Source organism: Streptopelia decaocto (genome assembly GCF_964273445.1).
Source record: "Streptopelia decaocto genome assembly, chromosome: 2".
Taxonomy (NCBI): Eukaryota; Metazoa; Chordata; class Aves; order Columbiformes; family Columbidae; genus Streptopelia; species Streptopelia decaocto.
The window spans coordinates 156447676-156468808 of record NC_138655.1 but is presented as its reverse complement, the minus strand read 5'-3'; the positions used below and the strand labels follow the sequence as shown (position 1 = coordinate 156468808).

General features: G+C 40.0%; 1 protein-coding gene across 14 annotated transcripts in view; it reads right to left on the bottom strand.

Annotated features, from left to right (window-relative positions):
- Positions 1-21133, bottom strand: part of KMT2C (lysine methyltransferase 2C) — a 203464-nt gene that overhangs the window by 91012 nt on the left and 91319 nt on the right. For all 14 annotated transcript variants that reach the window (XM_082046506.1, XM_082046501.1, XM_082046503.1 and 11 more), the window contains one exon: positions 600-762. In XM_082046506.1, the coding sequence (XP_081902632.1) occupies positions 600-762 (163 nt within the window). The remainder of the gene's footprint in view (positions 1-599; positions 763-21133) is intronic.

Sequence of the window (21133 nt, the reverse complement as noted above, 5' to 3'; positions counted from 1 at the left end):
ACTTGATCGTTCTTATGAAATTGAAATTTAATTAATATACTTAATAACTAGCCCCTTCCATTTGGTTTTCTAATATACTCAAACTAATCTTCTTGTAACAAAAAGACATTCATTTTAAATCTCAATAAAGTCTTACCAAAAGAAACAGTTTTATTCTCCTCAAGATAAAACTGAGAGCTTTAGGACCAATTCTTCTTTGGAACAAGTACAAAATAAAGCTCTTAACACAGATCTAAACCTATTACCTAGCTGAAGTGTTTGCAGTATGGGAGCTGTAACTTGAGTTAGGACACGTAAGCAAGTCTATGGATTTGACCTAAAACCTGATGGAAGACAACCCTTATGAGTAAATCCTTCCCATGTTCTGTCATGAAAAAAACCAACAAGAAGAAAACCCAACTAACTTTTCAGTGCAACACTGTCAGTCTTTAAAAACAGAAGAGTATGAACTTGCACCTTTCTCATACCTGAACACACGTGAATTCTGGGATATGTGAATGACGAAAACAGGTCTAAAAGGGCTCTTAAGCCGGTCCTACCACAGAGCCGCTTTCATAAAACCTGGTACTAATGGTACCGTTTGAATACTGAGTACTTACATCTTTCAGGAGCCTGATCAATATGGTCTGGACAAAGGAGGGACAAGTTACTGAAATCCTGAAATGTGCCTGCTCCAGCAGCACAAGGGTAATGGTACATCTGGGTACATTTCTCTTCACAGCATTTGATAGTGGCTCCAAGGTGCTTACAATATGCACATCGCTGAAAGACAAACAGAACAACTTGTTCAAAACCTGATTTTGTTGGTAGTTTTTCAGCCAAATCTGCTTCCCAGGCTCATTTAACAGGCAAACACCTCAGCCAGCACAACTGAGTAGATATTGAGAAGAAACCCAGCTGACTCTTTCAACAGGACTCCCAGATTTTTCCAACTTAAAAAGTTCAACAAAACCCACTCTAAATGCACCCTGATGATCGAGATTCTTCTTGTCACAGCAAAGCATTTTTATTCTATGTTTTCTAAGTTGAGCTACGCCTTCACTAAAGAGCTTGGAGCTTATTGTGAGGAATAAAGGCAGATCACACTACACTGCCAATAGGTTGTAACTAAAACCCACATAGCTCCATAAGCTGCAATGTAAAACTGTCGATACCGCGATCAGAAACACAAATGGAAATGAAATACAGTGTTCTACTGAAAATCTTATTAACATTATACAGTTCTCCCTGGGATGATAATGCATTACATAACCTCGCACTATCTTCTCGCCTCTCCTTTCAAGGCTACACAAATATCACCACCAAACTTCAAGAAGTCACAAATACGCACGAAACCATAATCATGTATGTAGAGAAATAATTTCTCAGAAAGAACTACCCAATAACCCTCCAGTTCTCTAGTCAAGAGGGAACAGATTCCATCAGTCTGCTTGTAAAAGATCACCCCCACTTTTCTGATTCAGTAATCAGCCGCTTTTCTTTCTTGGGTTCATTCCAGCCCCTCAAGCTCTGTAACATGCTTTTGCACTTTTTCACCAAGGCAACGATACTTTTTAAGGCTAGAGATTTGGAGTAAACTTAAGAAAAACCAGGTCAGTGGCTCACAGGAAGGCACAGATAACACACGGCAACAACTGAGCTCGTTTTTCATAATCAAAATATAATACTAACACTGGCATGTTTGATTACTAGCTCAAGTGTCAAGTAACATGCAAATAGGAACATAAACCAAACCGAAGAAAAGTTACATAGTGCATCTGTGTAATTCGTAGAATACGGGCAATATTTATGACCATAATTCTTCTGTGTTTCAAAGCCTGGCATGAAATTGGGCATGAAATAGTGCTACAAGTTGTCCACAGGTATCAAAAGCAGCCCATACGAAAATACAGATCACAAAGCTGCCAATGTTAACAGTTACATTGATATTCTTGAAACCAGATGAAATTAATCTCTTCAGAAAATATCTGCCTGCACCACAACTCACGGACGAGAGAAAGAAAAAATATTACTTTATGCTAAACACCACTGCAGTGTAAAAAGGTAAAATGCTTCGGTACAGAAATTAGAGCGGGTCACTAAGGAGAGTTACTGTCACATTCCTCTGCTACAATCCTTAGTCTAGTCTAGACTTGCAAGACGTCTCACAGAATCACAGAATGTCAGGGATTGGAAGGGACCTCAAAAGCTCATCCAGTCCAATCCCCCCATGGAGCAGGAACACCCAGATGAGGTTACACAGGAAGGTGTCCAGGCGGGTTGGAATGTCTGCAGAGAAGGAGACTCCACAACCTCCCTGGGCAGCCTGGGCCAGGCTCTGGCACCCTCACTGAGAAGAAGTTTCTTCTCATATTTAAGTGGAACCTCCTGTGTTCCAGTTTGTACCCATTGCCCCTTGTCCTATCACTGGTTGTCACCGAGAAGAGCCTGGCTCCATCCTCCTGACACTCACCCTTTATACATCCATAAACATTAATGAGGTCACCCCTCAGTCTCCTCTTCTCCAGCTCCAGAGCCCCAGCTCCCTCAGCCTTTCCTCACACGGGAGATGCTCCACTCCCTTCAGCATCTTTGTTGCCCTGCGCTGGACTCTCTCCAGCAGTTCCCTGTCCTTCTGGAACCTCTCCCCATGTCTCTATCATCTACCAACAGGATGGAAAAGATGGATTCTGGTACTTTACCAACCAAAATGTGGAGGTGAGGAGAGGGGACAAGACAAGCAAACAATAACACAGAGCTCCTGAAGCAAGTGAAGAAGGTAGCAACAGAAATTACATCGAATGACCAACAAAGTCACAGAAAACAACTCGTTTTAGGAAGCAATATATCCAGTAAACACTCACTGAGGATGTTGTAAAAGATAAATCCTGGATATAGATGTGAAATCACAAAACCACAGCCCAAAGCCTGCAGTTTGATGACCAGCACACAGGCCCCTGTGCTGTTTGGTACCTGACACTCCTGCAGCCCGGGGAGGTGACGCCAACCCCAGGTCACTCTGATGGGTTGCACACTTTTCACAGATATTACTCAGTAAGAAACAGACATGTCAAGGAAATATTCAATAGCGACTCTGTCAGATCCTATAATCAACCCTTAAGAATTATCTAATCGGGAAAGAAAATTTGAAAGAACTGCAAGAACTCTAAGAATCTAACATTTACTAAAAGCGGAGAATAATGGATTAAAATAGCAGTATTACAGTATTTTTAAACGTCACATCTATTCTTCAAAACCACCAATCAACAACGGTACATAACAAATGTAAAATCAGGATACAGCTTTTTCCAAATGTTATATGACTAAATGATGAAATTATTATTAAAAAAGCAAACTACAGGATTACTGCAAAGCCTTGAAAAAATGTTGATGTTGATTTAAGGAATCGTGTAAAGACGATGGAAGAAAAATGGAAGCCCAAATTACATTTAATTGAACCCTTCAAACCCATCTGCTAAACTGCACTGGCAATGAAAAGCATTTGGCAGCTAAGTAAAACACACACTTTAAAAACAATGTAGTATATATAATCTGAAGCAAATAAAAACCACAGAATATCAACATTTGCTGAATTTATAAGAGAGATAAAGCAGTCTGAAGAAATAAAGGCCCAAAGGGATTTTTTTTTGGCAACAGCTGTTGATGAGAAGAGTTACTTTTCCAGGACTAGAAGCCAACAGTTCTCTGAAACCAGGCCACATGCCATGACCCCCGAAGAACAAGTAAACAGCTATTACAATTCACTGACCTTCACCAAGAAAGTAAGGATGTGAACAACAAAAGTATATTAATTTACTAAAAAAACCCCACCTCTGCTAAATAAACTCTGTAACAAATACTTTACTACTCCATTGCTAAAATATGGCATCTGGACAGAAGTGTGGACATTCCAGCTCTCCACAACTCACTGCTTTGTTTTTTCCTTCCCATCAGTTGTTTCCTTTTTCCACGTTTAGAAAAAGCTACATTAAATAAATGGTGTTGATATCAAGGCATCTAAAAATTGGAACAACTCATGTTTTGCAAGGGTGTTTTTCATAATAGTTGTGATAGGTTAACAAGCTGTAAGAAGCACGTTTGCTAATGGAGATGATGTGTTTTACCTGATAACCTGAAACACGTAGAGCAAAATGTGCGAACCTTAGGGCACACAAACCCTTCCTCATACCATCTGCAATGTTCCCAATCCCTTGCTGTTCAGAACCTCCTCACAAGGGTTCGTGTGCCTTGGAGCGGGATTCTCCCATCATTATCTAAGCCAGTGGAATAACCACACGCATACGATTTCCTCCACAGACTCCGCTGCTTTTTTCACACTTTCATGAGAAAAGGTACTTTTTTTAATTCACCCTGATGCTTTCTACAAGATTTACCATAATGTAAATGTTTTGAGCGAGTCTAAGCTCTCACACAGCAGCCAAAACCCAACTATTCCCTTCATTCTCATCCAGGAGGGCACACACGAGCCTGTTGCTTAGTTCGCATGTCAACAATGAGAAGGTCAATAATGTTTAACGTAAATTAAATAGTGATTATGAGGCTTCAGCATCAGCAACTTGAGGACAAACAAGGCAAGAAGAGAAATCATCAGCTTTGGTTTAAGGCTTTTTGGCAGGCTCAGAAAAAAGACTCTTGTGCCAGTTCCATCTGATTCATGCTCAGAAGGTCTTAAGAAGTATGTGTAGACATTTCTTTTTGTTGGCAGAGCACAGTCTGAGCCACAAACTGTTGGAAGCTTGAAAAAAATATAATTGGGGGAAACACTGTTACACGCTTGTTGTTTAATGATCTTCTGTATGCATCTCTTACTGGGCTTTGCAGAAGATTCTGTGATAGAGTCAACTTTCTGTCGAATCCAGCACAGCTCCCACATTCTTAAATCACATACAAGGATTCTGAAGCGGTTTATGCATTCTATAGGTTATGTGTGTGCTACACAACCTCTATAGCTACAGCTAAGTTGGCATAATTACATCTGCAAAGCCATTTAACAGAGACCCAGAGAAAGATTTACTGCTGATACCATCACATTGTGCGTCCAAGCAACACAAGGCTTGATGAGGACATCTGAACTTCAGGCTCTAAATTTTCTGTCTATATATCAGCCAAGTGTTTTAACTCCCATTACACTTAATAGAGACTTAGTCATTTTACGGAATTTACTTCATCGCAATTTAATTAGCCAAGCAGTGGGTGTCCATTTTTTGGGCTCCACTGACAATACCAGCCAGATCTCCATTGCCTACAATTGGAATCTAAACACAGCTCAAAGGTAGACACATCCACAGAGCAGTCTAAATTGAAATGATAGTCTTGACCTGAAGTCAAGTTGACAAGAGTTCTCTATTGGTAACACAGCAAAATCCACAGACTTCCATATAAACTCGGTTCTAGTCGTGAAAGTTTGAATGCTAAAAAGTTGGGCTAAAGCTTCACATAACACATCCCTAAATTCTCTTAAATACTTTTGGGACACCTAGTCAAAACTTCCCAGCCATTTCTGCGAATAGGAAAGTCAGTAAGAAAAACATTTTGCTCATCTTAATGTTCCCAATGTTCCCTTCACTCACAGGACTTGCAATTTGGCAGGAATTTTATTGTGGGGGATGCAACTTTTGCCCTTACCCTACAGATCCATGCAGATGTGACCAAGCTTGAGAAAACTCTATTTATTTTTTAATGTTGAAAGTTTGTCAGTGAAAAATTACAGAAAAATCCACTCTCATCAATCATGATTGATCCTCTCCAATTTCTAGCACCGATCGGACTACATGTACCTTCTGCAAAGATTGCTTCAGCCTGACGAGGATTAGGGAGAGGAAATCTGTAATAAATACTCTAAGCCCAAGTACAATAAGCCACTGGAATGGAAAGCAGACATCCCTAAGGCTCTTGATACTGTCTGGGGAACGAGAGACTCCTGCACATGGGCAGATGGACAAATAGGGGCCAAAGAGACAAACAGGACAAACTACGCCGGGTGAAGGAGAAACCATGGATGGAGATGGGAGCTGAGGAGGGGCAGGGATGACGCTTCAAGGGCCAATTAACTAAAATTATAGAAGCATAGAATCATTTTGGTTGGAAGAGACCCAATATATATATTAATAGATATAGAAATAGATAATAGACAAAGAGCTGAGCGAATGGATGTGCTAAGGCACAGGAAATGGTGAAGGGACAGATCTCAAAAGGAAAAGGGCACACAAAGGTTAAGGAGATGCAGGAAGAACAAGGAAAAGTGGAAGTGGCTAAAAAATCAGCTTAAACAAAAAGTCAGAGGCAAATGAAGTTGGATGAAGACTACAGGGAGGAAAAGCACACTGTCCCCTGACACCGAGTGCCGTATCACTGTCACCTGGCCAGCTCAAATAACAGAGGTCTGCACGCACCCTTACAGTTTTAAACCTGCCGTCTGGGGGGTCTGCCTGTTCCTTTTTCTCCCTGACACAAGGAAACGATGTGGTCAGACAATTACAGGCAACACACACATAAAGGAATCAACAGACACATATATGCACAACTAAATACGTATGTACATTAAAACACAAAAAGGATTGCCAATCCAACGTGGGTTTAGTGCGTAAAACAGACCTCCTAAAAGGAGTCTTTGCTTTAAGAAAACCTGACACTTCTAAGACTGTGCTGAATTTGAGGGGAAAAAAGTATGTATTGCAAATATTGTGGATCGCCTGTGGGTGAAAAAAGCCAGTTATGGCAACTGAATGATGACCTGCAAACCAGTTCTCATTTCACATCTTCCATTGGTCTCCTTTATGATATCGGGCAGGCACTAAGTACATTTTTTCTTAAGTTATTTTGGTCCTTAAGCTCACTGTTAAAAGCTTGGGGGGTTTCTCCCCCTCAAAATACAGCCTGGATTTCTACACAGATTGTGCACTCACAGCTCCAACAGAGTGAAGAAAAAACTGCAATATCAGTGCCACTTTTTAAGTAAGTCCGAGTATTTTTGAAACTCTTTCAATTTGTCATCTGAATCAGCAGATATTTTTAAGTTTAAAAAAAACAATAAACCAATTGTCTTGGGGAGAGTGGAGCCCCAGATGCATAAAAAGGTCACATAAATCTGCTATTTGGAAAAATTTACAGACAACTTATTCGCATGTTTATTATAGTAGAAACATCATAGAAAAACTCGTGCGGAAATGAGTAATTCTTTCCTTTCAGCAGTATCTGAATAGTCTACATACCTACACGTTGAACAACACTGAAAAAATGGGATATTGAAGAGGGTTTTACCGAGACAGCAACGTCCATCCTATGGACTGCAACAGGCATTCGCTGTTAAGTACATGATCACACAATTAGAGACCCTATAATCAGGCATATGCACCAGGAATATTAATTGTGCGCAAAGGATATTAATTGTGTGCAGACAACTTGTCTTCTGGCATGTCCTAAGTCTGTGTGTTTCATTTTATAGTCTTGATAATGCGTTGTTTTATCAAAGATTTTGTAGATGTATTGACTTGGTTTAACGGAAGGTTTGTGTCAGCAGAAGTCACTATATATTCTCAAAGATACACTTCATTTACAAGGCAGTAGTAGGGATGGGGTGACAAGGAACTCTGGATTATGTAAAGACATAAAAAAATACAAGAATTTCCTGCCTTCAACACCTTCCTCATTAGTGAGCAGCTCCTTAGTATTCCTTCCCCACTGACTGCAATCAGTACCTTATTGTTCATAATTCCTATTTCTTTGGCTGTTCCTAAATTGCGCTCTCCAAATGGCACAGAGTCATCGTAAACAAAATCCTACATCCTCAGTTCACTAATTTTTGTAAATTGAGCTCAAATAAAGCAATTAGGCAGCATACTTTGAAACTACCAGCTTGAAACATTAATATAATTTCTCTTCTAATAAAAGCTTCACATGTTTTATCTGGCTGGGGCGTTTAGGCTTTTTTCAATTTGGCTAAATTAGTCACTTACACATATTTCTCCCATTCCTCCTCCCTAAACACGGTATCCCCCTACATTACACAATCCTTTTTTTAATTCACCAGCTAGCAAAATAAACAAATAAGCCCCTTGTCTCTCCATCCTGTTCCATCACTGCCATTCCTTGGCGAGCATCGTGCAGCGAGACGTTCCGACCTAGAATTTAGAATCCTGAAAGTGCTGGTCAGACATTTAGCAGGTAATTCAGCTGCTGTTCTGGGGTTCGGGGAGGGGGGGATAGGAAAGGGCTGCTGGGTTCGTTCTGCAGCACGCTGCCTCAGTAGCTTGTGCGGAAAAAGGCTGCCAAATTTTGTAATGAATTCCACAGAACATTAAGTCTGATGCTTAGCAGAAGCCATAACTGTTAAGTAAATGATATCCTTTTGATGAATACACCCTTATTTGAAAACAACATTGATTCTTCTAACCCTTTAGCAGTGTCCCAAAACAGATGTGCACAACTGCAAATTCTGTTTGCTTTCAGGTTTACGAAGTGTGATGACATTTTTACAATCACGCATGAGCCCTTTTACCCAGGAGGAAAATAAAGCACAATAATTCTTCGCCATCTGTTTGTTAATTTTGCATTCACTTAACTTTGCATTTTAAGCTAATAATCATTTTCTTATAATATAGTTTGCTCCATTGGTAGAAATTACAGCTGTTCAATTAAAAAAGAATGGTTTATAATAGTATACAGTTTTCCTCTAAATACTTCCATCGCTCTTAATTATAGAGATATTAGTGCTATCGAATGGAAAAAAACTGCCAGGAAACAGTGTTATGCTTTATATGTCACAGATTCCCTTAGTAAATGTACATATTTACCTCTGTTCCAGCACCAGTTCCCACCTGGTCTCTTTTCCATTAAAATTCCTTTTCTCCACTACAAGATTTGTTGTCGTTTTTAATGTTGCCATGTACAACAGGCTTCTCACACTCTTGAAGGAGTAAGGCCCAGCTAGATAAAGCTCTGCTGATTATGTAGCATACAGTCAAACGAAGCACAGCCCTATTTCTTCACAACGCTTTTCCTTAATCTCTAATGACAGCCCAACAAGACTCTGCTGTTTTTATTCTTATCCAGTTCCAGCTAAACTAGGTCTAGAATAATGTCCTAAAAGCTTTTTCTCACCATGTTTCCAGTAAAATGGGGAAATCCCCTTCCTTTATCAAAAGTTAAAACTGCATTGAAATAACATGAATAATACATCAGAACTAGTGAAGAGGAAATAATGTGGGACCACAAGAGACATGGGCCTGGAGAAAGAGCAGGAGCCAGCTTGAGATCCTGACAGATGTATTTAGGATTCTCAGCTCTGCACAGAGCTGTTGGTCCACAGAGAGGTTATGAGTCCTGAACACACACTGTCCCCACCCTAACACAGTGGAAACTCTACTTCACTGTGGTTCCTAGGCTTAATAATTATAATCATCTACAAATAAGCTCTTCAAGAGACACAGGCTGCTCAGCTAATTCATGTGCGTGGTCCAATAGTATTAGAGACGCTTCAGATGGTTGAAACAATCAAGATTCAATCACTGCTTTCGAAAATCAATTTTTATCAGATGGCATGGAAATCTTAGCATCAGATGATGATCCTAATTCCCTGCTACTGTTAAGATAACAATGCTGTCACAGTACTAGGATGGATACTTCACTAAAAACACCCATAAGGCAAGAGACGGCTTACCACAAAATGGATTTATTTCAATCAGAGGAGTTTAGCGAAGGTTAATAAGGTGCATAAGAGCGTAACAGCGCACCTACCTACAGAGACGAGCTTCCTGAAGCACCAAACACAACAGGCTCACATAAAATGAAGAGGGGAAGTACAACCACACGTTACTGTGATGCTCAGCTTCTCGTCTTACCAGAACCCTGAGTATTCTGACCTTTTAGTTTCTCAGATAAGTGAGCATTGTTGCCAGGTCCGACCTTTACTGGGGGATTTATCCATCACAATATTTTAGGTCTGACAGAAAGCAAACGTTCTGGAGGAGCCCAAGGCACACTCGGATGTGATGGATGTGTAAGGGTAACAGTCTTCCCAACAATTCACCATCTATTTCAAGTTACTCTCATTAAAAAGTCACCTGGTATGACATTTGGAAAACCTGAAACTCTTACCTATTCAACGTATCAAATCCATTTCCATTTTGGAAAAGAAGCATTTCCTCTAAAAGCTCAAAGAATGATGACAGCAACTGAACTGTCTTCTTGGATTACTCTTCTAAAAGTCTCTATTCACTCTTTAAAGTTTATGATTTGTCAACACATCTCCCTGGAAATACCATACAAATAATACCTAATATTGCCAGAACAACCTGCAGAAATTGAAAGGAAAAATACCCACCAGTATTTGCTTGGATATTTGACAGTTTATTCAGATCCAGATTCACGCTTTGCTCTGCAGAATCTGCCACTCAGTTCTTTGCAAGGCAATTTCATACAGAAACAGGAGGTGGGAATAATTTTTAAACACGAGGAAATACTATTTTATGAATTAAAAACTAGAAGAGAGATGGCCAGATGTGGAAAAACCTGCAGTATTATAAACAATTGTCTAGACTGCAGATTGAATACAAGTATTCTCATTGTATCTGTCACAGCAATGTATTCTGGGTGCATCAAGGTGTTTTACCCATGTTAAGACATTCCTGGAAGCAAATATTTATTTATTTGTCTATTTATTTAATTTGTAGCAGCTACATTCCCCTCCTCATTTACTGAAGAGGGAGATGACATCTTTGAAGAAATATTTTAGTATCACTGAAGAAAAAAAACAACAGTAAAAAAGCATTTAGGAAGTGCTGATTTGAGAACATGACACTTCATCACTTCCCAATTAATATTAGTGAATAGGATGCTTATTATTAATATTAATCATGACCATGACTCATGGAACACCTACAAGTCCATTACTGGCGGCAGACCTACCATTGTCTGCCTACATTTTATTATCAGGTCAGATCTGCAGAATGGAGAGGACTATTATATAAATGAAAATAAACAATATTCATTCTTTCGCATAAAGAGCTGACTATCAAGAGTAGTCTAGATCATCAGGAAAAACAGCTTTAATGCAAATAAAGTCTGCATTGATCACCGAGCCTTATACACATTGGCCCACATCTGTGAGGATTCGTAAGGTTTCTCTCTCACGCTTGATTTGTTCCATGTTATTAAAAACCCACTCAAGGACACCTGCATTAACGGGACTACTTCATACTGCTGCCTGCAATATTTATGCTCAACCTGCACCTCGGGGACACAACTTAGACTAATGGAAGTCAATAACAAAATCTTTAGGGAGTTCAAAACTATTTTTTGCTAATGGTTTGATTTTGCAAGCTGCTGAGTGCACCAATCTCAGAGCAGTTTTTAGGCTACTGCTTAAAAGCAAATTGATGCCAATGGACTAATACAAGTATCGCTGAATTTCAAATTAAAACACAATTGGATGATTTTTTTTGAGGATGGGGGAAAACACCAAATGAAAACCCATCATATAATTTAAATTAGCAGGAAAAATATTACTCACTCTTTTGATTGGAATAATCAAAGCCACTTTATAACTCTGATTTCATTAGAGACTGAATCTTGAAGTTCTCATTCAAAAAAAAAAGCATGTGACCCACATCCATGAAAAATTCAAAATATATGTTTAATTAAAACACTATTTAAAAGGGAAACTGCTAAGAAACCAAGATGAGAGTCAATTGTCTAACACTGACCAATGCTACAGCTCAGCAAATACCCCCCCAGCTTGTCCCACAGGGGTATTTTTTCCATTTATTTGTGTGTTATCTATTAAAGAACAGGCTTCTGAAGGCAAGGAAGACACCTTTTTATTCCTATAATGCTCAAAGCATAATGAGAACCTGTCCTTGACTAAAGCTAATCAATATTAACTGCAAAAGACTGATTGGTCTTTTTTCATAAACGTGACCGTCACACAAAGGCAAAATTACACCCTCAGGCACTAACATTAAAGAAAAGAAAAAACAACAACAAACAAAGCAAAACAACTCACAGATTGATCCACGTTATCTATGGCAAAGAATATTTAAATAAGAAGCAGCCATGACCGAGGTCTTAGTAAGGCAGGAAAATGAGGGCTGCATTCAAATACCCAAAAAAGTGAGGAGATAACGTAGTGCTGCTACACTTCCTTATATAAGTTTCTATGGGCTTCCTGTTGGCGTCAATGTTCAAGAGATGGGTACATTTTCCTGCCTTTTTTAAAAACATATAGACCTCCAGTCTTCTTATCTGCTGGAAATATTAACGGGATAATAATTTAAATAAATTTGTAAATATTTTCATAAACTTCTAAAAGAACACTTTGTTGTTTCCTTGTTCCACATTTCAAATGCGGAGGCACTATATTGTGATTTTCTTATTTTGTAGACCTTTGCTACTGCTGCTGAGCGTAGGAAGACGGGAGAAAGGGAGAGAGCCCAAGTATCCGTAATTCCACATTCTACAAGAAAGCACCAAAATGGGTTGCACTCCCAGCAGCAAATTGAGGGACTACCTGAGGAAAAAGGTCCAATCTTCATTTAAGAGCCAGTGCAATTTTCCTTTAGTGGGCTTTCTTTGCTCTTCAGAGATCAGGTTCTCTTTGTTTTTAATACATAAGCCCCCACAATAACTCGGTATACATGGATTATAAACCCTTGAAAGCAAATTCCCAGCAACAGGGTGCTCCCCCAACGTGAACTGGGATGTCACTGCCTTAATTCTTAGGGGAACATTTAAGAAAGACACGTGGGGCGGGGAAGAGAAAAAGGAATATAGAGAATTTCTTTGGGCGTATTATGAAAAAAGTGTTTTCTACTCAAGTCATGCAAAAAGGAAGAAAAGGCCTTTGTGAAACACACTTCACCAGTTTGGAACACACACTAAACAATTTCACTTCAGAGCTTTCAGTAAATTATTTCAGTGAATGTTACTGAATAAAGGAAACCTGCACTGGAAATTCCTTCAGGAACATAAGGCCTTTCATGTTTCTCAGCCAGGCTTTTCGCTTTTCATTTCTCGGCTGTTGCTGCTTCTCTCTCAGCCTCCCCTGTGCCCCCAGCCCATTTTCCTGCTTCCTACGCCCCCCAGCCCGCCCTCGGCATCCGCAATGCCCAGTGCCCGCTCAGCAGCCAAACCCGCTCACAAACGTCCTTCAAGCAATAGTATCTCCCCCTGATTCTAGTAGCCACGCAGTCGGCATCCAGAGTTCAAGAAAGGTGCATCTTTCAAAGCACTGATCACGAAAAGCAAAACAAAAAATTAAGAAAAGCAGACTGAAACTCGAAGGCTGACTCTGCTTCCCAGCACTGGGGGAGCTCCTGGCACGGCAGCAGGAAACCAGCACCAGCGCGGTGGGAAAGAAAAAGGAATGGGGGAGGCTGAAAAGTGCAACGCCTTCCTTTAGATGAAGCCACATGAACCATCTCGAGAAAGTAACAAAAGTCTTTTTCCTTCTCATTCGCTACCGTGTTGCAGAAATGCGGTAGTTATGGGAAAGAGGGTTGATGTAGCTTCGCCTGCCAGAAATGACGTTGTGCTTCTGTTGGGGTCTGCAAAATCGCAGGGTGAACAGGGCAACCAAGTCACAGAAACTGTATTAACCTATTGGAAAAACTTTATGAAAAGTCCTCTCTTACTCTGAATAAAGTTTATCGCTTGAGCCTAAAATGTGTATATTAGAACACATGCACTAATCACTGTCCCTGTGCAATAGCTGGGAGGGGTTAAGCTCTAGTACTTATTTCTTACAGACCGAAGAAGAAACAAGACACAGTTTCACCCTAATCAGTGAAACATCATGTGCATCGACAATACTACTTGCTATGTAGACAAACTCAGAGTATTTTCCCACACACTTGGAAGCAAAAGGTACAGCTGTTGTTTCACAGAAGGCTCAGGACACAAAGCAAATAAAAAGAAAAGTCTCAAAAAAATATTTCAAAACTTAGTTTAACAATGTACATCTTCACCTTCATGCCTGCTTCTTCTTGTAAAAAGGATCAACACGTTGAAGACGATATAAAAGTTAAACCTTATTAAACTCGTCTCACATTATCACTTTTTCTAATGATGATGATAACAGGTTTTGTAGCAAGAAACTATTATAAAGACTGAGAAGTCACATTAAAGTATTTGCACGTGTTATGAATCTACCTCCCAAAACAAGTACCCAGAAAAGGCTCTAAAACACTTTGCCAACATGCGGCACATCGATACTCTACTGTATATTAGTATATAAAACACACTGTCCTGTTTATGTTTCCAAAGAAAGGAACATTTTCTGTTTCTTGAGATGTTACCTAAAAATAAGTGCTACATTGGGGATGTGTCATATAGCCTTAACATAAATATTTCTTCTCTTTTATAATAGACTTCTCCGCCCATAAAAATTTGAAAGACCTTAATGCGCCGAAGCACAGTAGTAACTTCAGTGGAATGTTAACAAGAGATATGTTAAATAACGGGAAAATAAGTGAAAAATGGCCTATTTCTTTGAAATTTTGAATAGGCATGAAGTCAGGTAGCCTGATATTTCTCAGATTATCTTAGAAACAAGTTTTTAATTCAATAGTTTAACGCTGTATCTTTTTATCCCCTTATTTTTTCCACTGGCTGATTTGAAAAGTTACTTAATGATAGGAGCGTATATCACACCAGATAGTACAAACCTGAAACACTGATCCACCTAACAACTGATGGGGAAAGAAAAACCAGATCAGCTCTTCAGTCAACAAACCTCCACTAGACTATCAGAACCAACACCTAGAAACTCTCTCTCCTCTAGTAATAGACAGAGATTTACTTGAGGATCAAAGGATTAATGAGTGAGCAACTATTACATCAGAAACACTAGGAAAGTAAGTTTTCTTTCCCAACAAAAGGAAAATTCAAAATTATAATCTATTTCAGACCCCTTCGCTCATCAAAAGCATTCAGACTTTGTCAGCTGCATTTCTTCCACATGATCACGCTATTCAGACACTTGATCTCAGATCAAACCTCTCAGATTTAAATACATCACTGAAGATCCACATCCAAGAGTGCAGTCCAGAGAGATCCCAAGGCACCCGTACTTGAGGCGCCAAAATAATTACAAAACCATATTAGAAGCTGAGAAGCATAGAGTTCTTCATTCACCTTTACTCAGTCTTAACTATTACTTCATTTTCTTAGACGTCAGTAGGGATACAGAAAAAAGTATTTTGTTTTGTACTAGCAAATGTGCTCTATGAGACGTGGAAAAACTGAAAACTGTATTCTGAAAGCTGAGTCCCAAACGCTGTAGTTTTAAAGGCGTTAAGTTTCCACAGGGAACAAAATTTTTTACCTGTAAGAACTGTAATTTAGTTTCTTCTGTTGTTTTAGTGCAGAAAACAACAACAAAAAGCACAAAATTCCACTGGATAATTTGAACAACACAAAAAATCTGGTCAATGTGACTATAGGGTTAAAAAGACCTACTAGGCAAAAAGGGTTTGGTTTTGTTTCGGTATTGTTGGTTGCGGTATTTTCGTTTTGTTTTTCTTTTCATAAATTATATCAGATTATCCTTTATTTGCTTTGGCTCCAAGAGTGGGATTGTAAGTGAGAAGAGGAAAGAGTGAATATATAAAGATATATAAAGGGTGAGTGTCAGAAGGATGGAGCCAGGCTCTTCTCAGTGACAACCAATGATAGGACAAGGGGTAATGGGCACAAACTGGAACACAGGAGGTTCCATTTAAATATGAGAAGAAACTTCTTCTCAGTGAGGGTGGCAGAGCCTGGCCCAGGCTGCCCAGGGAGGTTGTGGAGTCTCCTTCTGTGCAGACATTCCAACCCGCCTGGACACCTTCCTGTGTAACCTCATCTGGGTGTTCCTGCTCCATGGGGGGATTGCACTGGATGAGCTTTTGAGGTCCCTTCCAATCCCTGACATTCTGGTATTCTGTGTCAATTTTTCAATAATCTCAGTAATTTCAGATGTCGATGTTCTTTCTTCTCATCAGTTTGTTCTCACATCTCCCCTGTGCCTGGTTCCTCTATTTTGCTGTATGTTTTTCCAAACTACTACAGGACAACAACTTCCAGTGAACAACAGGACGTCATGGTAAACCTTACTTTGGTTCAAATGAAATACTTTAATCACTGTTCACGTGACAATATCAATGAGAATTTTTTTGCCTTACTAAGTGGACAAGTATCTGTTCTCAAAGTGCTGGACATACAAAAAAGTGCCCACACAGGTGCCACGACAGCTCTTCAACCTGAACACATTTAGCAAAGCTGTACTGACACATTTCTGGCGTACAAAGGTGTTCCAGAACAATTACACATAGTAAATCAGAACCAACCAGGATAATTTTAAAGATATTGTGGCTGCTTTGCAGAACTTGGAAAATACAGTTTTTAGTTAATTGATTGATAAATAAATAATTGACATTTCTGATGTCATTAACAAGCTGGAAGAACAGTCGGATTCACGTTCTCCGAGACACAAATGATCCGGCTTTAGGTGACTAAAATCCAAACAGCGTAATTCATGGAAGATAATTTACAGTGTTACATGGTTACCAGAGCTGTACTCCTACTAATTATGTTTGTCCTTGTAGTTCAAAGCTTGTCATCAAATCAGGGCTACACATCTCTACAAGAATTACAAAGTAACAAAAAAGGAAATTAATGGAAACTGAAACACCCCATGGCCGCCAATAATGAATTGTTACAGTTTTTCTAAAACACGCAGGGGTCTGAATGAAACTACTGAATTGATGACCAGCATACAGAAGTGTGTTCTGGATAAGACCTCCCATAGAGCGGCCAGGTAGACACTGCCAAGCTGCAGTGAAGGGAGGTGACGAGAAGCCAAGTGCCTTGTACGTGCAAAAGTACCAGAAAAACTGGGAGAGGAACTTCTGAATAACCAGAGCTGCTCACCGAGCACCACGTTACAAAGCTTCTCCTTGAAAAATGGGCAAACACAGAGGACCCTGCCCAACACTGGTGTGAGTTACGACAGATGATGTTCTTTATGCATTTTTCCCTGCTTTTGCAATAATGAAGAAGGAAGAAGGGAGTTCTTAGAGCATCCAAGAACTGCAAATCCCACACTCTACCTCAAGAAAACAAAATAAAGACATCCCTATGCGTTCTGTTCAGCTGGACTGAGACATACACAGAGCCCTGTCTTCAGGGTTCTGTCCTCTAAACCATTTTTTCACATGCAGTTTGTATGTCAACAAAAAATTAAAATAACTGAAAAATTGCTATGGCAAAATGGGTGTAATCCTCCACAGTGTATGAAGTATATTAAGATATGCTTAGAAGTTATATTAAGATTTTAACACTGATCTTTACATAAAAGGAACAACAAAAGGAAGTATCGACTTAGTCAAATCAGTTTTCAACTTAAAGTAGCTCAAGTAAATATACAAACATACCACTAAAAACAAGGACAAGCCTCAACAAGGTGAGTTTACTCCATCTAAGGGGTGAAGGTACATTCAAAATATGGCAAACACTTAAGGTATAAACACTTTAAACAGTTCCAAACTTTCCCCTGAATTTCTCTCTTTATGGTTTAGTTTGGTAAACTTCGTCCTAGAATAGTCTTAGCAAAGAACAAAAAACAGAGGATGGAAAGGGCTTTAAGAAACAATTTGAGTGAGGTATTTGATGTGCAAGCCTTGTAACATTGTCCCAACTTGGAAGCATCTTGAACAGCGCAAGCTCCTGCCTCTGGTGACAGAATTCAACAAGGTCAAGCGCCGGGTCCTGCACTTTGGCCACAACAACCCCCTGCAGCGCTCCAGGCTGAGCACAGAGTGGCTGGAGAGCAGCCAGACAGAAAGGGACCTGGGGGTACTAATTGTCGGGAAGCTCAACATGAGCCATCAGTGTGCCCAGGTGGCCAAGAAGGCCAATGGGATCCTGTCCTGTATCCAAACTAGCGTGGTCAGCAGGACAAGGGAAGTGATCTTTCCCCTGTGCTCTGCATTGGGGAGGCCACACCTGGAGTATTGTGTTCAGTTCTGAGCCTCTCAGTTCAGGAGGGATATTGAGGTGCTGGAGCGGGTCCAGAGAAGAGCAGCAAAACTGGTGAAGGGACTTGAACACAAGACCTATGGGGAGAGGCTGAGGGAGCTGGGCTTGTTTAGTCTGGAGAAGAGGAGGCTTAGAGGTGAGCTCAGCACTCTCTAGAACTACCTGAAGGGCAGTTCCAGCCAGGTGGGGATTGGTCTCTTCTCCCAGGCAGTCAGCAATAGGACAAGGGGCCATGGGCTTCAACTCTGCCAGGGGAAATTTAGGCTGGAGATTAGAAAGCAATTCTTTGCAGAGAGAGTGGTCAGGCATTGGAATGGCTGCCCAGGGAGGTGCTGGACTCACCGGCCCTGGAGGTTTTTAAACTGAGACTGGACATGGCACTTAGTGCCATGATCTAGTCAATGGACTGGAGTTGGACCAAGGGTTGGACTTGATGATCTCTGAGGTCTTTTCCAACACAGTTGATTCTGTGATTCTGTGAATTTAAGGGAAGATGCCTTAAAAAACATTTTCAAGATCATGTTACTGTGCAAAAAGCACTTACGAGAGAGAGGAGTGTCAAAACAGCAGAACGGTTTGAGTTTGGAACCAGGCAGGATGCTATCGATTCACTTGCCTATAAGCAACACAACGACTCCTACAGTTCTCAGCAACGCTAACGTGCCAAACACTGCTGGAGAAACTTGGCGGGAGCTGCAAACAGCTGCCTCGTGCACAGAGAAGATGCTGCCCCGATCCACTCAAACAAAACGGACACGTGGGAGAAGACGACAGCGATTTTTCAGCTGTCTGGCCCCAAGAGTCTCAGTCCTGAAGAAACACTTGACCACCAATGGAAAAATGAAAGCTGTGAGACAAATAAATATGCAAAGAGCTATATCGAGTTTCAAAGCAAACAAATCCAGTAATACACTATTTTGGAATTACTGCTTTAGACACTACTTTATCATCATGTTTCGCCTATTCAGTCTTTAAATAGGAACCTCCTTCTTGGTTTCCACCAATACTGTTGTCTTGGACTTCAGCGTCCTTGACAAATGCTCCCGGGTTTGTAAACTGTTTTCTGCATCTTATCAGAAGACAAAGCTGGCTGGGAAATGACTGCAGCACTCCTTTCTTGTGCACAGTTTGGTCAAAAGTGGTTTGAACACGTTATCTACTGAGCCTTCCTTAAATTCACTTCTTGAATTGCGGTACTTGCATACTGAGGAAAAAAAGCAGCCCACCTTCTATGGGGCTTTTAGCATATGGAAGAGCTTTGGCTCGACAATTTAAGGCAGACAAGCAGTGAACTTTATTATTTCCTCAGCTGACTGTAAAGAAACAGCCACCTCTTCAATACATGTAAAATAAACAAGGGAATTATAAAGTAGTATTGAAAAATACCTGAAAATATTTCAGAAACCACTCTTGTTAAAAGCTGAGCAGATGCAAGCACTAAAGGCCTCCATTTTTAATGGTAATGCCAGGAAGTTCACCCTTCCAAATGTCAAAAAGCAGCACAGTTAAGAAAGCAAAAGACTGAAGCCAGAAATAAAAGAACAAGCAGAAAACTTCGCTTGTCCACATTTTTTTTTCAGTGAAAACTCTGATTTCTCTTCAATCATTTTCGTTTGCTTAGTTTATTTTACTAAGTCTCCATTTCATACTGTCTTTGCATCTTACCACAAATATCTGTAGGAACACTTTACTGATAAAAGTCTTTACTATGGTAATTTTTATGTACTGAGTAGAGCACTTATGAATCACAAGCAATTTAGTTAAGCTTTGGATCAAGCAAATCATTGGGTGTTTTTTCTCCCCTTTCTACCTCCTGAGGAATTCTTTTATTTCAAAGTTTGAAATAAAATTACTCAAAAATGCCATTAAAACCTATTAGAATGGTGAGGGAAGGAACTGCCGTGTCTGGGTGTTTAGGCTCTTTAACTTACACGCTGTACAAGCTCCAGAGACAAGTGAAGAGCCATCTTCAGAAAAGCTCTGACCCTCTGCTTGTCACCTGGGCCACCAGCTTTTCCTTAGGACATTTTACACCTAGGAAGTGGTTCTGAGAAAGTCAGTTGCTGAGATACGCGAGGTATCGAGACAAGCAATGAGGTGATGTGAGCCACCTCCACCATCAGTAAGAACTAGAGCACATCTACCACCATAAACTTCACTGTAGATCCCCGTTTTTATTTGTCAGTTGTCACAAAACACAATGCGCAAGATTTCAAACACATACACAGATGTATGTATGTGCACTCATTAATATTAAAGAGAGGCAAAGAAAGTCAAAGAATCCACCTATGTCTAGACACAAATATGTGTAACGAATTGGTCGGATGTCTCACTGAATAAATTGCCAGGCCTTCAAAATGAGTGAATCGAAAGAGAGAATTGAGGAAGAAAGACAAGCCGAGCAAGGTATTTTGTGAAACATGCACAGATACTGAGATCTCTACGGTATCGCCTCTTAAACCTTCAGCAAACACGGGTCAAGAAGAAAACCAAAATGAATTAAGATACATACTTTGGAATAGGTCAATGAAATATGTCCACAGAAGCTTTATTAATGCAATCAGAAGTTCAGTGAAGCCAAATGGGCATCTCGACTGGCAAACAGAGTAACAAGAAACACTGTCACATCCAGTTAAAACCAATTTGAAAACAATAGGCAGCCTAACTAATGAGAAACATGAATGTAACTTACTGCGAGGGTCTCTTTAATTTGTAAGAACAGCCTCAAAACGCTCTCCACAAATTAAAAGACCTAAACCAATGGACTTGACTACCAAGAAAAAGTTTGTCACATGTCAAAAAATTAATCTGTGCATGAAAATATGGGAAAGAAAACACACTTTCCCAGCTAAGGAAAGATGCCAGCGCTGCAGACCACATCATAAACCCACGCTGTGCCAGAAGGACTTCCAAGAAGACGGAAATCCCCAACCAAGCAAACAGCAACAACAACAAAAACCAAAGCAAATTTGGTGGTAAGTAAAGGAAAAAGCGTCCAGCTTGTTTTTATCAACTGTTTGTCTGCATGTCCTGAGCACGTACTTGCATCTGCTTTGCCAACAGTGTTCACAACAGTTTAAATAGAATCTTTACTTTGAAATTGCACTAACATCGTATT